Below are 17362 nucleotides of genomic sequence, written 5' to 3' on the forward strand. Positions count from 1 at the left end.
GGAGCGGTGGAAGTTTATTATTGACGAGGACATCATCTTTCTCAACGGCAATGTACATCATCCGGCAGATTTGAGCAAATGTGCTGAACGAAATGATACTTCCAGATGTACTTCAACCTACCATGATGAGAGCATTGCTCGGTTTGTCCCTCCCTACGCTCTGTCCCCTTATCTCATTATACTCAGCCTTTTGCACCGTCTGTAACGACACGAGCACACTTTCCACCACCTGTACCTACGTCCTGCTCATTTGCATCGTCCAACGGAACATTCCCTTACTCCCTCGGCACCCAGCTCATCAACACTTAATGCCTCTCAGAGCAATCCACTACGTCCTCGAATTCGAATTCTACCTTTGGCATTCCCGTTTCTGCATAAATCGTCCACGTTGACCCTCACAAGCTTCTGTGACATGCGCGCGGACCCGGAAGGTGACGGCGAGAATCTGTTGAAGGCTACCGAATTTCGCTGTAGCGGAGGGTATCCTGACGCAGCTACCGTTGGTATAAAGGTCAAGAAAGTCCCTATACGGCCTGCTAATACAAGGACACCGTCAACGAAGAGTGTCAACGTCCTATGAAAAAAAATCCCCGCTTTATTCCTAATCTCCTGCCAAAGACACCCCCATATAAACCTCGAGTGTTACCCACCACCACAATCATGCAGCTATGTATATCAGGCAGCCTAGGGACACATGCTTTCCCTATCCGTCTCCTCTGACGAAGAGGAGAAAGCACGTTCTCAACGTGCGAAGAAACCCCGTACGAGGAAACCTTCGTGGTCGTTAATCGCGTCCTCAGATGTGCATACACGACGGACCCTGCCAGTTTTGGCATCGACGCAAATTACTACTACATCGCCTGTGCACAAGGATCTGACTAGGAAACGCGAGTCGGGCAGGGCGCTTTTTCACTGCCCAAGGTTTCCTCTAGCTTGTCGGATAATGATAATGAATTTTCGATGGTGAGCGTAGAGACTACTGCAACAACCATCTCGCTCTTTACACCTGCCTTGCCTGTGTCCGTGCCGAAGGCGAAACCCAAGGCAAAGAAGAAGGATCCAGGAACCGAAGACGAAGCCAAGGCTCATCCACCGCAACCTCGTGCGAAACCCCTCGAGGTTCGGTCCTGAACTCCGGTGTCCAGTGTGAGCAGACGTTTCTTATCTTATCTTTGATGCTTTATTTTTGATTGCTCCATCCCCTCTGACTTCATTTTTGTATGTCACGTTGGATTTACTTCTATGTTTTCACGATCGCTCTATCTCCTTCATCTGACGAGTCCTTTGATTTCTTTCTTTCCTCAATTTTCTGTATGACATTTTTCTTACTTTGCGTCTTTTTGTTCACCGTCCACAAGTTGCTTATTTTTCTTAATCTTCTCTTGCTGTCGCCTTTTTGACACTGTCCTGGCTTCGATATTTTGTTTGCGAGCTTTCATTTCTGTTCGTCCTATTCGCCTCCACTCCACACTTTGACCTCCCGCCTATTTCTTCTGCCCGTCTCGTTCATCCCTTCGCTCCTGACCGGTCTTTTTCGTTTTCCGATCGTCAAAGGTATGTCTCACATGTCCCTCACTTTATATATCCTGGCAATCCATATTTTATCCTTTATTTCTTAGGATGCCCACACATCCGCTCATTCGTTCGCTATTATGCGTCATAATGCACGCTTACACACTCATTCGTTCTCCTCAGCTCTCATTCTCACTTGTGTCACGAAACGCGCAGTTCACACCCTATTTTCCGGTTTCTTTATCTCATCAATATCGGTCTCTGTATCTCCCTGGGACGCGGTTTTTTCATGGATGGAGGAAATTCACTTTTCAACGAACGGGAGATTTCCCTAATTCTCCCTCTTCCAACCGGTTATTTGCTCCTCGAGCTCGAGCTCGACCTTGATCTGTCTATTCGCCAGTGCATCCATTGCTTATGAACCACCAAACTGGAGTCATCACATATTTATTAACTTCGCATTCAAGCATGTATCATCACTGCCCATTCGTCATCGCTTTCATTCCTATTACCTCCGTTCCTGTCCACATCACTTGATCTTTCTTTCTTTGCACAACAACCCTTTCCTCTTTTGTACAACCGCGCCTTTTCCCCCTTCTCTGTACAACCTCCTACTGTCTTTGCACGACTTCCCTCGTCGCTACATGTCGATCGTGTTTTATTACAGGGAATTTGATAGTATTGGTGCGTGTATGTACTTTTGAGCGCATTAGTACTAATCAACGCGCACATGACTCAGAAGTAAGGTCGTGGCAGACACTGTCAATTGTGACACAGGTATAAACCAGTGACATGTGTCCCACGATGTCTGTGTCGGATCAATGAGCCACATGGCGTTATTAACGGGCCGAGGTCACTTGACTGTAGCAAGAATACCGAATACCAAAAGAATACTTCGAAGACCGCACTGCAACGCCACGGCACGTTGCCGAAATGACAAACAGTTCTCCGGTCTTTTGCATGCGGCGTTCAAACATTCCGTCCAAGTCACTGCTTTGCGATTTCACCAACAACCGTTACTTTGATCCCATTGGTTTCCCTGGATGCATATTCCTTTTCTACTTTAGGATTTATGCTGAAACACTTCGTCGGCGATGTAAGCACTGGCTTGTGGTATATCAAGCACGAACGCGATCATTGTACGTCCACTGAGTTCCCCTGCTTGCTCACCTCCATCCTCTAATAGTATGACCCTAGTCTCGAATGATCCCAGTTGGTGGCCACTCATCAATGCGAGTCTCGTTGGCAGCTATTTTGTAGGTTCGTGGAGAGTCAGCCGTATGATACCAGTGACTGACCTTCGCTGCCATTTCGCAGTTGTTAGCTATGCTGTGATAATGTACGATTGGGGTGAGGAAAATTGAGTATGGAAAAACTGTTGATATCTTTACAGTTTTTCCAGCACTTACGTTTGGACAAGAGGTAGGTCGATCCATTACCAGGCAGCTAACTCGCTTAGAATTGTGTTGCAGGTTGAACTGATATGGGTGAGTAGACTCCCATATCAAAGGAACGACGTGAAAATACAACTTGTTTGTGGCAGAGGCAACGCTGGTCCCTGATGACTTTTCTCTATCTCAGTGTATGTGCCTTGTGTTTTAATATTTACGCTTAGCAAGTCCAACCCCTGTTGACTTCAAAATATCCTAGGTGCGCTATGCTGGAATAGGATATGCTGTGTACGTTTGGAAGTTTAAGCCATTGATGTTGCTCATTCTCTCACGATCAGGATGGTCATGTTGGGTATGTCCCCCCGCACAGGCCCTGTTTCTTTCTTATGACAGGCGACATACAGTCGGTGTTCCAACAATTTCGGAGACAGATGCAGTGAGCATTCTACACCGATGCCTTCTATTCCCGTCCAAACAACTGAACTACCATGCAGAGGTGAACGAGATTCTCAAGCAATCTGTTGGTTCAATATAACAACTCCCACAGCTGTGAGTTTGTCTCGAGTCTGTGGTCCTCCGAGGCTGATAATCAATGTTGCTGGATTTGTCAGGCCTTATTATAAACATCACACTTGATTGGATAAGTGAAGTTGTAGATGTAATACTGGGCGGTGAGCTATACACATCCATGATATTGACTTGACTGAAACATCATGCAAGTCATCATGATTGTTCGGTTACACGCCATGTATCAGCGATCTAGAAAGGTGCTGATATTTCTCGTTGTCATCTTTCTGGCCATCAGAATCAGCAACGCAGGGATACTCATAATCACGATGATGCACTATTCAGGGGGTAAGATTTAATTATGGATGAGATAATTAAGTGCATCAGGCTCATTGACACAGAGGAACTCATTCTCTCCGGCACTTACCAGTGCATTATTGACTATACAGGAAAAATTCTATTTCTGGGTTCCATGACTTGGATACTTGGCACTGTATGGGAGGTCCTTGCACTGTGTCTCGCAGTTTGGATTGCCGTAAAGCACTTCCGTGAACTGCGAAAAGGCTCAACAAGAGGTATTATCGAGGACTGTTTTACGGTATTAATGCAAACCCACGTTAGTTACTTTGCAAGGTGAGCTCATAATTTGAATTCGGCTCTCCTTTTCCACTCACGTTCTGCACGTGTTAGCTTTGTTGCCATTGCTTGCTTCCATATCGGTTTATTTTCTCCAACACTCTCAGCGGTATGCTGATCTGTCATTAACCTCTGCATACAGCCATAATTCGTCATTTCTCTAGGACCCATACTCCCTGGAATCTCAGACTTATCTTGGTCTTGCTCAGATATTGGTGTTCGTGCAAATATTTGTGCTAGGACCACGCCTCATCCTTGACGTTCGAGAATATCACGCCAAGCTCGTAGCCGACTCCGATACAACAACCGCTATGACTTCAATTGCTTTCCAGGAGCGCGTCCATGTGACGACCAGCAGTAGTGTGTAACACGGGAGATCTTCGATATAATGTACACTTGTCGGGTAGTCCGCAGAGTGCAGGAGAATTCGTTTGTATTTATTTCAAGTTTCGTCGTAGTACTTGTTTACTGTGTGTTCGAATAGTGCGGGTCTGGGCAGTGTTATCGTCGTGGTATGTAAGTTATTTAATGTTGCAAAATATCTCTACTGGTGCTAGCCACCATACTTGCACCATATGGCAGGCTGAAACGTCTAACGACTTTACATGAAGACAGTCGTTCCCTTTCAGGTTGTGATGATTATTCTTGACATACAGATTCATTAGTGTAAGCAAGTTACACGCTACGCGACGTTATATATCCTGACTGGTGGGGGGTGTGACGAAACGAGAGTGGTTGTCGCAATGTTAGCGATGGGAATGGCCCGTAACACCCAACGGACCTTCGAGTAAGTTATATCGGTCTATACATGATCTCACTGAATCTATGAGGGCAAAGCAAAATGCAAGTCCAAGATATGGACGCTGTTCAGCGGGACCGAGCTCGACGGGTCAACCTTGGCTTCGTATCTGGATCATTCATTTCAAGTGTGGTCCATCGTAGTGCCCCGTACCAGAACATTCAAGAGGAAATATGCGAGACGTTGACTGCCTTCCTTCTTGAATGGTTTGATAGCCTCGAACCAGGTTGCCGCGGGCTGGTCACAAGTCTACAATCTCATGCATAGAAACTCGAGCAGGTTCATCCAGACGATGAATCAATTAATAGCAACCATCTTCGAAGGAGGTGACCCTTCTGTGTTTGACTGACTGAGTGTCGTGCAGTTAACATTCTCCATAAATTAATCTATTGCGACAGCAAGATCGACAGCGAGATTCAGAAACAATATATACAATGAAAACTTACACTAGACACTACTGTTTCTTCTTCTTCTTGCTATTACTTTTGCCGGATTTTAAGTCACCGGTAGTACTCTGAGGAGGCGGCGTGCTCTCGATCGGCATATTCGCAAGTGCAAGCGCCCGAGGATGGTACCGCAGCAGAGATTTCTGGTACAGATCAATGACAATGTCTGCTCCATGGGGCAATTGCGAGTCAGCAATCCTCCTGAGCAGCGAAGGGATATTCTGGATGACAGGAACGGAAGCGATATGCTGGAGTAGGACTTCTACATTCATTTGCAAGATGGCGGCATACCTGACACTGCAAAGCTGATTAACACTGCTATGGCCTGATCAAAAAATGACCAACTTGGATGTAAATGGAGAAGAAAGTTCTTGCAGAATATTCCCCGCATCCAAACTACGATGTATTGCACGCAAAGCTTGGTCACGAAGACTGTCGAGTCGAACCTGACAATTGTGTATTAGTATATGTGGAGAACACCAGGTAAATTTACTTGAACCATGGAGGCTAAACGATACATCGACTTTGGTGAGCAAGGCCACGAAGTGCTAGGTTTTGGGGTCTCCACGTCAGTTCTGGACGGTCCCTGAGACTTGAGTGGAGAGAAAGACGATCTTGTCCGTATACAGATACAGCAAGAGCGCTTTGAATCTGCATATACGAAATTAAAGGCCCGCCACGATTGTGATGACATGCAACTTACGTCCTAAAGGCCGTGTCTCGCACGAGTATGTTCCGGCAGTTGACGACTCGTGGTTTATGTTGAATTGGGGCGATGGGCGGTGCTGCCTGTAGTGGGATGGTTAGGGCGTCGATTTCGGACCTAGCGTCCGCCACAACCAGTAAATCTTCGTCATGTCGTCGTCGTCATCATCATCATCATCGTCATCATCTGATTCGTTGGTGTTTCCTTGCGAGAAATATCGAGAATTACGTTGCTGATATTGTTTTAAATCACTCACCCTTGAGATCACTGGGAGGGGTCTGACTAGCTTTGACCTCTTCTTCATCTTCAAGATCGCTGTCAGATGCGTATCCGTAGTCATCAAGTGTCATGCCATCCTCGAATGCGAGCCACCATCGAAGTCGACAAATGTGGCGTCAGGGGACCTCGCTCTGGACAGTACTGTCGACTCTAATGAGCTCGCTCACCATATTCACAAGAAAAAACTTACGTTGGGCAAAAAATTCGGAGCGCGCTGTCAGAACAACGTCGTTGGCGGACAAGGCTTGGAGTCGGATGACTTTACGTGGATGTGCTGAGCGGCCTGAGAATATGTGAAACTTCGTATCCACTAGCTCTTGACCAAGGATTGATTTCATCAAGAGTGCTTCGATAAGCGCTTGATGGTTCGACATTGTGGAGTGCTGGAGAGTTGTGGGCTCGAGTCTACATGTGCAGAAGTTTTTATACTTGTTACTCATTTTGGGCGCTAATCAAAGTGTGCGTACGGCATGACCATTGCCTTCTGCGCGAGTCTGCGACACCTTCAAAGCCATGTCAACACAATTATGACACCAATAAGGTCGAAGGTCTGTCCATCGGGGCAGTAGGTTCAAACAGCCGAGGACATAGGACCGGGATTGTCCTTCCGACAAAACATGCAGTGGCGCTTGAAGTTTGAAGTTTCGCTTGACGAGCACGTCTATGACATTGTCAAGATATCAATTCACAAAATTACACGTAGGAATACCACATACAGATGCCTTTCCCGAACCGCAAGTAGATCCTCATGCGAATCTAGTCTAAGGCGTGTCTTGAGTTGGATAACGCTTCCCTCGATATCTTCACGCGTGCGCGTGAAGGTCCAGACTCGGACTGAAAATTGAAATGGCACTTCATTCCTATTAGTAGAGACTAACTTCCTATAATCCGAGTGCGAAGTCCAATGTTTGGCGTGCTGGCAGGTCGAAGCAATGGAGTCTAAGTGATAGATGAAGTCATATACATAGTAAGGGACCAGATCGGCAGCTCCTTTTAATGTTCAATGTCGCGTAGTGAGCGCTCCGTGCGCAGTGTTGCAGATGGTAGGGCGCCGAGCAAGTGCCAGGTACTAATCAGATCTAACCAAATACGTGCCAACCGTCACGAGTTCGAGCGCTCAAGTCTCTAAGTAATTACGTACCAAGTTGAACCAACCAATATGATGGAACTCATTCCTGAAGTTAACCGCCAAGGCCTGAGTCACGTCTGAGTCGAATTCGGCGTTGCAGTTTCAAAGTCTGGATCAATCCGCTTCTGGAACATAGCTGGGAAAGTGTCCCAAAACGTCTCGGGTCGAGACTCTCAGACCATCGTGCGATCATCATGATGGTTCTGGATCCACAAAAACCTAGTGAGCGTATAACATAGTTACCACACAAAGTCCTTTGGGCCGCACTCAAGCCCTCTATTTTCACCTCGTACTAACGGAGCAATAGTCCCAAGGAAATTCTCTCCTCATGAATGTTTTTAATCCTCGCATTCTTGATGCCAGCATCCGCGATGTGACTGGATGTCTATCCGACACTCAAAAGGCTGATGTTCTGCTCCACGCTTTGCAGCATCTGCCGTCCGAAGGGTACGTGTTCTGCCATTACTCTACTTATATAAAATCTAAATTTGATGTGCATCACAAAGGTCCCGAATTGTCATGGAAAATGCTATTCAGTCGTTTCTCCAAGTCTCGGGCGTTCCACCACCAGATGTTGCAAGAGCTCTCCTGTTACGTGCCAAAACCCGTTTAGCAGCTGGGTACCGAACTTCTGCACAACAAGGTCAAATTCGTGCATGCCCTTAGACTCCGTGCAACTGACATCACTATCTTTCAGATTTGCTGTCCGTTCTATCTTCAGATCCCGCAAATCAGGACGTTAAAGCCATAATACAATCTGAACATCTACGACAAGAAATGGTAAGTTGAGCAACCTTTTTATGATGGCCCTTTAGCAAATACTGTCAAGCTTATTAGGGAACCTGATGGACCGCCTCGGTTTTCTGCGGAAGTCTGGAGAGAGGTTGCTCTCTATCTTCCCAAACGTGATCTCAAGTCTCTTTTATCGATCCCACATGTACTCTCTCGTATCGCAAGTCAGCTTATTTTCCGCGAGATCGATCTACATTTTACGGCGTCGCCGGAACCCCCAGAGCCGATGACAGATGCAGGGGTGTCCATGGCGGTCGCGATGACCAGGAGCTCGACGCCTGGCACTACCAGCGAAGTGCGGATATTCTTACCCGCATTCTCGTAGATCCTGTCTTTGCCTCGCAGGTCAGAAGCTTAAGCGTATATGCTGTCGTTTCGGACACGTCGCACACGTTGGCGTTTCAGACTGGTTCGTGCTCATTCTTCAATGCTACCATGTCTCAATCCCTTCTAGGAATGTTAATCAACTCTCTGCCTAAGCTCTGCAACCTTCGCAGTGCGCATTGTTCGGGCAACAATGAATTAATCAACCGTATGCTTGAAACGATGTGTGCCTCAAACCATCGTCTTTATAGCTTATCCATTAAGTGCGTCGTTTCGTGCTTCCTTTCCTTTAAAAAATGGCCTGCAAGTTCACGCTCCACACAGTCTCGTTAATCGTCCAGGGGACATCAACATCCCACCATTCAAGCACATCACACATTTCTCCGTCACAGCCGAGGGAGGGAATAGCACGTCTACCCGCGACTTTATATCACAGAGTCACGACAGCCTGCGCTCACTGGTCATCAAGAACGCAAACTGGACATTTCCAACGGATGTCATCTCAATCCGCCACTTGACCATCATCGAGTTCGAAGGTTGTTTTTCCGCAGACAGTCAGGTCTTCTCAGAGATCTTGTCCACCGGTCACCAGCTGGAGTCACTGACATTGTCAGGTGTTCTGGAATGCACTCCATCAGAGACGTTCCGCCTGTATAGGTCCTCACTTCCGTTTCTGACGCACTTTGCTCTCAAGATTGTCAGTCTGCACCGGCATGTCACAGACAGGGACCTCGTGCCCGCTATATCGGAATTCTTGAGAGATCGCAAACATCTTCATTCCTTCCACCTCATCGTGCCTAGCGCGGACCATCGTCGCATTGGTTTTGACGCGTCTGCTTGGGGTGTACTACCTTCCCTAATAAACCTCCGCAGTCTTTGTATCACTTATCCTAGAGATCTTTCTCCTTCGCTAGCAGGGTGGCTTATTCCGCGGAGTGTTCGTGCGCTCACGATGGAGATTATGATACCACCCGCAGAGGACTTTCTTCTTTTCGTAAACGTGAGTTGGGGACGCCCGTCATTAACAAGAAGAGCCAGCAGCATTGATGTGTTTCATTATAGCAATTACGTCCCGGAGTCCCTCCTCTTCTCACGTTTGTTGGTATGACAAACTTTCCGATACGTTCCGTTATCAATGTGATCGACCACGTCTTTTCCAATGTACGGCTGGTGCGCATCGACGAGAGTGTCTGGAGTGTCATCCGCTTAGATGATGGGTCGATAGAGATCGAGCAGTGGCCATATCGAAGGATCAAGTACCACACGGCAGTGTGGTTGGAGTCCCTCAGGGTGCGAAGACGCAATACGACATCTGGTATGATAAACACTAGTTTCAAAAACAAAGATGTTGAATGTACTTTTACAATGGCTCGACCCCCTTGATGTTCTGCTCATTGGATAACTTTCTGTAGGCGCGAAATCTGAGGAATAGCTTAGAGTAAATCGCTTTGGAAGGAGTGTCACCGTGCCCGCCTGTTTGCGGTCTAGTGTGACAGTGACTGGAAACCCCACGCTGTGGACGAACTCTCCAACAACTATCAGACGATGACAAGACAAGTTCGCGGAATTACGACATATCCTCGAAACACATGGGCAGACCACAATGCTATGCTTTCAGTGGTAGGCAGGCACTACCCATGTCGTGCCAGCTGTCAGTAAAGCGCCACCCAACTACCACAGCAGATTGCATACTGATCATCCTTCGCAAGAACATGACGTTCTCATTCAAGTCGCTGCTGTGTCTCCACTGAATGGCGCCAATTCAATATGGCTGCCTTGCGGCTTCGATGAGCATGCTGTGTCATTAAGATAATGCTGGTATATTGCTGTCAATTCGAATTCAAGGCGTCAAATGCAGGGTATACGGTGCTTATACCATGCTGCTTTCGTATTGTAGTTTCTATTTTTAGCAGTGACTCCACACCGCAGATCGTTCTGATCACTGCGTGTTCGGTAGCGACAAAACTCAGCAGGCGTCATGAGATTCATAGCCATGTTCACCGGAGCGTTATCATCGCATCTTATACACTGTGGTTGAGCCTGGTTGACTGTGGCGCGTCTATAGTAGCCTCGTTGTCTACAACGAGGCTACTGCATCTGAAGGTGGGCCGCAACATTGGGCTACTTCAAAAGACCACACACTAACACGATCGCAGCAATTTCCGTCATCATTCAATGGACACCGATGCTTTCGTTCCTGACAGAGGGGCCCGTAGGACCATTTATTTTTCGTAGGGTTTACCTGCTTCCACGATGTCGCTGTAGCTAACCAGGATGCAGAGAACCAAACGACATGCGTTATCCTCGAGCAAATGGCACATTTCGACCGTAAGTGTGTGCGTTTTACGTACCTGTAGCACATCTGAAATTGAACTTAGAGTTCGGGGCCTATCATCTCAGTCCTTTGTTGCACAGCATGCAAAGTTTACTTCGCCAAGTGCTCAGTCCACGCTCGATAGTGACAAATTACCTGAGCCGTAAGCAGCTTGACCGGTGGCCTCCAGTGCGCGTGCTGAAAATCTGCTTAGGCTGTTGCAGCAAATCCTCGACACTCTTCAAAATTCCAACATTGTGGAAAAGGGAGCAAATGACGAGCGATCGCGATTCTGGACGGTATACCAAAAAGTCGCATCACAACACGACAACGAGTTTTTGGAGCACTATGATGGTGATATGGATATCATCCTGATTTTTGTAAGCCATAAGCTCGCGCGTTAGCAACAGGGTGATAACTAGTCTTTAGGCTGGCCTATTTTCTGCAGTGAATACGGCGTTCATCGCCATTATGGGGCCTAGCGGTGCTACTACTACAAATGCTTTATTGACGCAGATCATCACGTTGATGGTAATGAACAACCACGGGACCCCTGTCACAGATAATTATCCACTTCCCGTCCCACCTGCATATCCCAAAGGACAAGTATGGTTCCAGACTCTTGCTTATGCCAGCCTTTCATTCAGCCTTCTCGCGGCATTCGGAGCTGTTTTGGGCAAGCAGTGGCTTCGCTTCTACAAGCTTAAACGGTTCGGGCGCGGATCCCTCGAGGAGCGGGGCAAGAGCAGACAACAAAAGTTTGACAGCCTCAAGGCGTGGCATTTTGATGCCGTGCTGCAAACGTTCCCGGTCCTTTTAGAAATTTCGTTATTGCTATTCGGAATTTCCCTCTCCTCGTACGTGTGGACGCAGCAGCGGACCATGACATCCGTCATCATTGCGACCACGGTGCTCGGCTTCCTCTTCCACTGGTGCACCCTCCTTGCATCCTTTTTATCCCCAGATTGTCCCTTCCAAACGTCCGCTGCCTTAATACTTCGCATGGCTGGTGCATTCATGTGGGCAGTAAGCATGGTTATTAAAAACAACGACAAAGACATGCACACGCTGCGCGCAAGCTTTCACTCTTTCCTCCGCGGCATCAGAGCGTCCATCTCAAGGCTCATACAACGACTATTCAATCCCAAGCCTTCCGGTGACCCTAGAACAGAATCTGCCATATGTTGGGTACTTGCGACATCCACAGATCCAGACGACATTGCAAGCACAGCTTCACTCATTCCCACCATGACATGGTCACCGAACTCAGACATCACGTCTCACTGTCAACGACTTCGAGACACATTTTTAGCCTGTTTCGACGCTGAAGGGAGACTCCGGCACTCAGAAGAAGATAGAGCAGTCGCCTGTGGGCGAGCTTTAAACCATTTGTGTCTGACTGTTCTGCCAATTGGAGATGATTCCAGTACCCGAACTGCTTCTCAGCAGTTGAGAATTTGGCATCAGTGGCGTAGCGTCATTCTTCCACGAAGCTTTGACCAGTGCAAGGCCTTTGCCTGCCAACTGTCAACGTTATCTGGCCGGGAGAGGGAGAGGTGTCGGGCAGACGCACGCACTGCATTGCGCATGATGATTGCTGCAGCTGGGGACGGATTCATCAGTCCAGACCACGACTCGATCATTTGGCGCGGCCAATTCACGTGGACCGGCGATCGCCGTACGGCGGCTGATTTCGATTGGCTGGTCGACTACCTCGTGTCTTGCTCCCAGGATCACACAGCAATGGGAGATGCTTTATTAGCACTGAGCGCTATGAAGGGACTTGGCACCCGTGCTCGAGACGCTGTTTACATACGCGCGCTCATATCTGCCATGGATTCATCCAGCCCTCGTCGCCTTCGCTATGCAGCTTTACGGGCTGTTTCAGACTCTCGACTGGCACTCGCCAACATTGACGCCATAGAAGACGAGAATATACGCCAGATACTCCTCACAAAATTCTCTCCTGCTCTTCTGACGGCCATTTGTCCTGTTCGTGCCGCTGGATGTCGCGAAGACGACAAACCCGATATCAACTTCAACTATTGGAGAGATGACGCTTACCTACGGCTCATCATGGCTCTTACTTCCAACACAGAGTGGTGTAAACGCCTAGTCACTGATCGACACATCGGATACTGCATTTCTATCTTGAACAACCTCGACGAAAACTCACCAGCCCCTTTCCATCTCGCTGCGATATTCGGGCGAGTTCGTTCTTCGAGTCCAGATGTAGCTGGAACTGCGTTTGAGGCAGTGACAGCCGACCAGTTCCCGTCGCTTGTCAAGTCGGCCTGGCAGGCTGCATTGGACTTGAAGCTTTATGATGAAGCTGAATGTATCACCGCTTTCCCTGCTATTGTCGAATGTGCAGAACAGGAAGATATTTCAGCGGCTGACCTTGGGGAGATTCGCAAGAATGTCGGTCTAGTGATGGAGAAGCTGAAAAGGCGAAACAAGTATCCGGAAATCACGTCTAGTATCCAGGACTATCATACCAGATTGACTAGGACTTGACTTTTCTTTTCTGTGAATCTGGGCTGGTGCTAACTTACTGCGCTCCCTCAATAGATATCAACTTATAATTATCACGCGCACAAACTATGATTATGACTCTATTTGGGTGATTCACCTGTTACAGCTGTGTGCGTATATAATGGCACTGGCATGTTGTGGGAAAGTCATAGTTGAGGATTTGGGACTTTGAAAATTTTCACCGTTTTGAGACTTAGAGAAAAATTCAAACAATTGCACCACGTCGGACAACAATACACCTAGTATGGTCAACCGAAAGATCTCATCCGACGTCAAACCCGCTGCCATTCGCCTGTATGAGCAAGATATCCTTAGTCTTCGTGAAATCCTTGATTGCGTCGGCTTCTCGAGACGCACATTCTTCCGCATCCGAAAGCTCTATCAGCACACCGGCGATGTAGTCAAACCACGGAGTGAATTCACAGGTCGTCCGAGGAAGCTGAATCTTGAGGATGTTCAGTACCTCGTGGAACTGGTCCACCACCGGCCAGATTGGTTTCTCGACGAGATCACTCGACTCATGTTATGCAACCGCTTCATTGCACTCCACTACACCACCACCCACCGTGAGCTCCATCGTGCGGGCGTCTCCCTCAAAAAGCTCCGTAAAATCACCAAAGAACAAAATGAAGATCTCCGTGTGATGCGGCATTATGTAACACAGAATGGTAAAAAAAAACTAAGTCCCAAATCTCAGTCGTGATTTTCCCACAACACGCCAGTGCCATTAGTTTCGCAAACTGCTGTAAATTACAACACTTAACTTACATTCCATATCGACGTATTTAATACCAATACAGCATCTGAACTCGTCTGAATTCAAGAAGGTATGGAATCCGCCCCGACCCCAAGGACGTACGTATCAAATGCGAGAAACAAATGGTCCGGCTCTACGATCGTCTGTGCCACGTAGGATCATGATATGAAAAAACAGAGTGTCTTTGAAGAAAAAGAACTGATATACAAAAGAAAAAAACCAATGAATGCAAACAAGAATCAACAGTCCTCATGAATCTGCAGCCATCGCCTGCGCGCCCTGCTGCAAAATTTGTTGAATGGCTGTGTTGTTAGCACTAGAAAATTCAGTGAGCTAACAAGTCGATTGATATCACAATGGAGTGCGTACATAGAATAACCATCGTTGGGCGATTCTCCCGTTGTTGTCCCTGGTGTTGGGGACTCGGAGTTGGTTGTGTCTAACTGGATAGCAGTGCTTGATTGGGTGATGCCGGTCGAGCCCCACTAGAACGAGCGTTAATCAAATACATCACGAGAAAGAAAAGTATTGACCTGGTATTGCATGATGCCTGCCAATCCTGCGCTGTTGCCCACTGCAATAGAGCTTAGCATGATTGGACATTGTCACTGTTGTATTCACGCACTCTGCAAAAACGAGCTGTAACCCTGTTCTTGTTGTGTGTCATCGGCAAAATCTGTCGTTGAAGTGGCGTCCAAGACTGCTGCGGTGACACCCGTGACCGCTGCGAGGATAAGAACGTGAGTACGTGGTTGTCGACCGTTGAACTGCGACAACATTACCTGTGCTGGATGCGTAAGGAGCATAAGTCAAGTTGAACGGGACGTAGCTGTTCAAATTGGATTGGGTGACCAGACCGAATGCGTTGAGGACAACAGGTTTCCCAACGCTGAAAAGAATGTAAGCTAGTTATTGACTGAGCCGAATTCGAACTCACGCAGCAGCAGACTGAGCTGATTGCTGGATCCACGTAAGACTCGAGTTGATCTTGTTTTGGACGGTGTTAAGGTTTGGGTCATTGGGAGCGTACGTGTTCTGGTCGGGAAATACTTGGAAGGAACCGAAGCCTATGTTGGGAATGTTAAGGATGTCCTGGCTGTCGACACCAGATGAACCATCCGTTGTGGGGCCAATCGAGCTGGAGACTTCTCGCGTTGCTGAAAAATGATAAGAAACATCGCCATTCGATGACATTGACCAAAGCACCTGTAGATACCCAGCGACCTCTTATCATTATCCCATCTTCCTTCAAAGTTCCTGCACGCTTAGCGGCCGCCCTGTTTTGGCGTCTCGACTCAGCACGCTGCCTTATGATCTGCTCTTTTGTCAAAGGGGCGACGCTTCTGCGCTTCTTGCCGGGTGCGGGAGAGGGTGTAGGCGAAGCTGTTGGTGTAATGGGGTACAACTTCGGACAATCTGTGCATTGGAATCCAGACGTTCTACGGGAAATTGAGAATCACAACCCTAAAACAACACTGTATGATACTTACCCAGCGGAGACGATGTGGTTGGGATCGAGGGACGCGATGAATGCAGCCATCACAGCGTGCCACTGTGTGACGGTTTGTGTGGTACACGTTGGACTAGTGGGAATGGTCGAGTTGCATCTGACACATGATAAGGGACATGTTCCAAGGCGGTAGATACACAGGGTGAATTACCTGGCGTCATTTGCAAGCTCCCAACTGAACACAGCAGGGCTGTTGAAATAGCGTGATACGATCTGCTTGGTGTAATTCTGGAAGGCGGTTAAGATACTGTCGTTCGTGTAGAAATCGTCGTGGTTCTGAAGTCCGAACTGGCGGACGTATAGATCCATACCGCCTGTAAAATCGTTGATTTGTCTTGAACATCAAGTGCAGTGTTGACTTACCGTAGTCGTTTGAAAGAGTGTTACGCGGAATACTGACAGACGCAAGCACATCAGGTGATGCAGTGCTGGATGATGTCGTGTTAGGTACTGGATTCCAGTTATTCGTTAGTGACAAGATAACATATAGCCCTTGTTGTTCTGCCATTTGAACCACTGTATCAAGTTTCTGCAGTCCATTTGGTCCATCGTTGATTGTGGTAGTGCCGTTCTGTACCAACTGAAACCACGTTCCGGTCTCCGGAATGGTTTCCACATCTGTCAATCAAGACACTAAAATCGCGAATCTCGGTAGACAGACGATGAACGAACCGTTAAATGCCCAAATCCTAACGACCTTGATACCGGTATCAGATATGTTCTTCAGCACATTCCAGATGTCATCGTTCGATTCCAACGTCGACAGCCAGTACAAGTTTGTCCCGACGAATCTAAGTGAGCTATGGTGCAATGTGTTTGCACATGATATGTTGATAAAAGGTATCACGCTTACCTCCCGTTGACAGAAAACCCATCTTTACTAGAGCTCACGAATGAGCTGCTACCTCTCTTGGAGATCGTCCTTGAAGGAGCTACAGCCAGACATGACCAGATGGTGGTTAAAAGCCAAAAATATGAAAGGAGGTTCATGGCAACCGCTGCTCAGGGAGAACGGAGGTAGCAGGAAGCTAGTGCTCACCCGGGCGTCCGTTCGGGTTTATAAGACTATCTACAAGGTGGGTCGCGCATGACGGGTACGGCATGCGTACTACAAGTGCATAAATGAAGGGTCTGTTCGCTTCTGCTCAGGCGTCAATCAGATTCTTTCAGCACGACACACGTTGACAAATCCTTCAGCGGAAGGAAAGCTATGTTGAACGTTCTGCTGCAGTGAGCAACGGACGCGTACAATACAGATTGCTGTGCAGGGGAAAATGGTGAGCGCAAGGACACGACATGGTGTTGCGACATACACAAAAGACGCGGGCGTCTTTCAGGTGGGTGGTGCGCCGCTAGCCATCATGATCTTGCCGTAATGATAATTGAAATGGATCGGAACGTAGAAGGTGATTACACAGTGATACGTACGTGGGTGATCTCGTCATGCATGCGCTTCGTGCAACAGCTGGATATTATCAATTGACTACGAATTCTTGACTATTCTTGACTGTCGCATTCCAAGATGGGGTATAATTATGTACCTAAGTATATCCAAAGGTGGGAACAGTTACATAAACCTACGTCACAATTAGCAAACGTCAGGTTATTGAGGAATTCTCACATTGGCATCCCAGTGCTTCTCTTTGAACGTTTCACGGGAGCTTAGGCCCGACGTTATTTTATTGTTAATCATCCAATCCTATCTGGCATCGATTTCCTTGCTGC

The 17362-nt window shown here is 47.6% G+C and overlaps 6 protein-coding genes across 6 annotated transcripts; 3 read left to right on the top strand and 3 right to left on the bottom strand.

Moving 5' to 3' along the window:
• The first annotated feature begins 543 nt into the window (after positions 1 to 543).
• On the top strand, positions 544 to 2162 carry BJ212DRAFT_716597 (uncharacterized protein). Its single transcript, XM_041343905.1, has 3 exons — positions 544 to 963; positions 1033 to 1146; positions 1696 to 2162. The coding sequence occupies exons 1-3, from the start codon at positions 695 to 697 to the stop codon at positions 1931 to 1933; spliced, it is 621 nt and encodes a 206-aa protein (XP_041188385.1). The 5' UTR covers positions 544 to 694; the 3' UTR covers positions 1934 to 2162.
• Positions 2163 to 5196: 3034 nt separating this feature from the next.
• BJ212DRAFT_717166 (uncharacterized protein) lies at positions 5197 to 6068 on the bottom strand. Its single transcript, XM_041343907.1, has 6 exons — positions 5995 to 6068; positions 5791 to 5942; positions 5637 to 5737; positions 5583 to 5588; positions 5292 to 5512; positions 5197 to 5231 (listed from the first exon to the last, which is right to left on the bottom strand). The coding sequence occupies exons 2-5, from the start codon at positions 5809 to 5811 to the stop codon at positions 5341 to 5343; spliced, it is 300 nt and encodes a 99-aa protein (XP_041188386.1). The 5' UTR covers positions 5812 to 5942; positions 5995 to 6068; the 3' UTR covers positions 5197 to 5231; positions 5292 to 5340.
• Positions 6069 to 6178: 110 nt separating this feature from the next.
• Positions 6179 to 7255, bottom strand: BJ212DRAFT_1385004 (uncharacterized protein). The gene is made up of 5 exons (XM_041336788.1): positions 6993 to 7255; positions 6780 to 6937; positions 6467 to 6704; positions 6383 to 6417; positions 6179 to 6353 (listed from the first exon to the last, which is right to left on the bottom strand). The coding sequence occupies exons 2-5, from the start codon at positions 6789 to 6791 to the stop codon at positions 6246 to 6248; spliced, it is 393 nt and encodes a 130-aa protein (XP_041188387.1). The 5' UTR covers positions 6792 to 6937; positions 6993 to 7255; the 3' UTR covers positions 6179 to 6245.
• A 478-nt stretch (positions 7256 to 7733) lies between these two features.
• Positions 7734 to 9963, top strand: BJ212DRAFT_1449154 (uncharacterized protein; the record flags this gene model as incomplete). Its single annotated transcript, XM_041338652.1, has 9 exons — positions 7734 to 7852; positions 7912 to 8048; positions 8103 to 8185; positions 8235 to 8438; positions 8465 to 8606; positions 8652 to 8784; positions 8846 to 9521; positions 9584 to 9811; positions 9934 to 9963. 9 exons carry the CDS (start codon positions 7734 to 7736, stop codon positions 9961 to 9963), a joined length of 1752 nt encoding a protein of 583 aa, XP_041188388.1.
• Positions 9964 to 11110: 1147 nt separating this feature from the next.
• BJ212DRAFT_1206598 (uncharacterized protein) lies at positions 11111 to 11522 on the top strand (the record flags this gene model as incomplete). The annotated part of the gene is made up of 2 exons (XM_041329161.1): positions 11111 to 11215; positions 11265 to 11522. Coding segments are annotated over 2 exons (363 nt in total), but the record flags the coding sequence as incomplete, so codon positions are not given.
• Positions 11523 to 14283: 2761 nt separating this feature from the next.
• On the bottom strand, positions 14284 to 17127 carry BJ212DRAFT_717050 (glycoside hydrolase superfamily). Its single transcript, XM_041343906.1, has 12 exons — positions 16951 to 17127; positions 16491 to 16897; positions 16310 to 16437; positions 16001 to 16255; positions 15789 to 15951; positions 15618 to 15734; positions 15334 to 15566; positions 15065 to 15284; positions 14910 to 15016; positions 14753 to 14851; positions 14497 to 14701; positions 14284 to 14443 (listed from the first exon to the last, which is right to left on the bottom strand). Exons 2-11 carry the CDS (start codon positions 16625 to 16627, stop codon positions 14625 to 14627), a joined length of 1536 nt encoding a protein of 511 aa, XP_041188390.1. The 5' UTR covers positions 16628 to 16897; positions 16951 to 17127; the 3' UTR covers positions 14284 to 14443; positions 14497 to 14624.
• Positions 17128 to 17362: the final 235 nt, after the last annotated feature.

This window comes from Suillus subaureus, assembly GCF_016647635.1.
Source record: "Suillus subaureus strain MN1 chromosome Unknown BJ212scaffold_40, whole genome shotgun sequence".
In the NCBI taxonomy this organism is placed as follows: Eukaryota; Fungi; Basidiomycota; class Agaricomycetes; order Boletales; family Suillaceae; genus Suillus; species Suillus subaureus.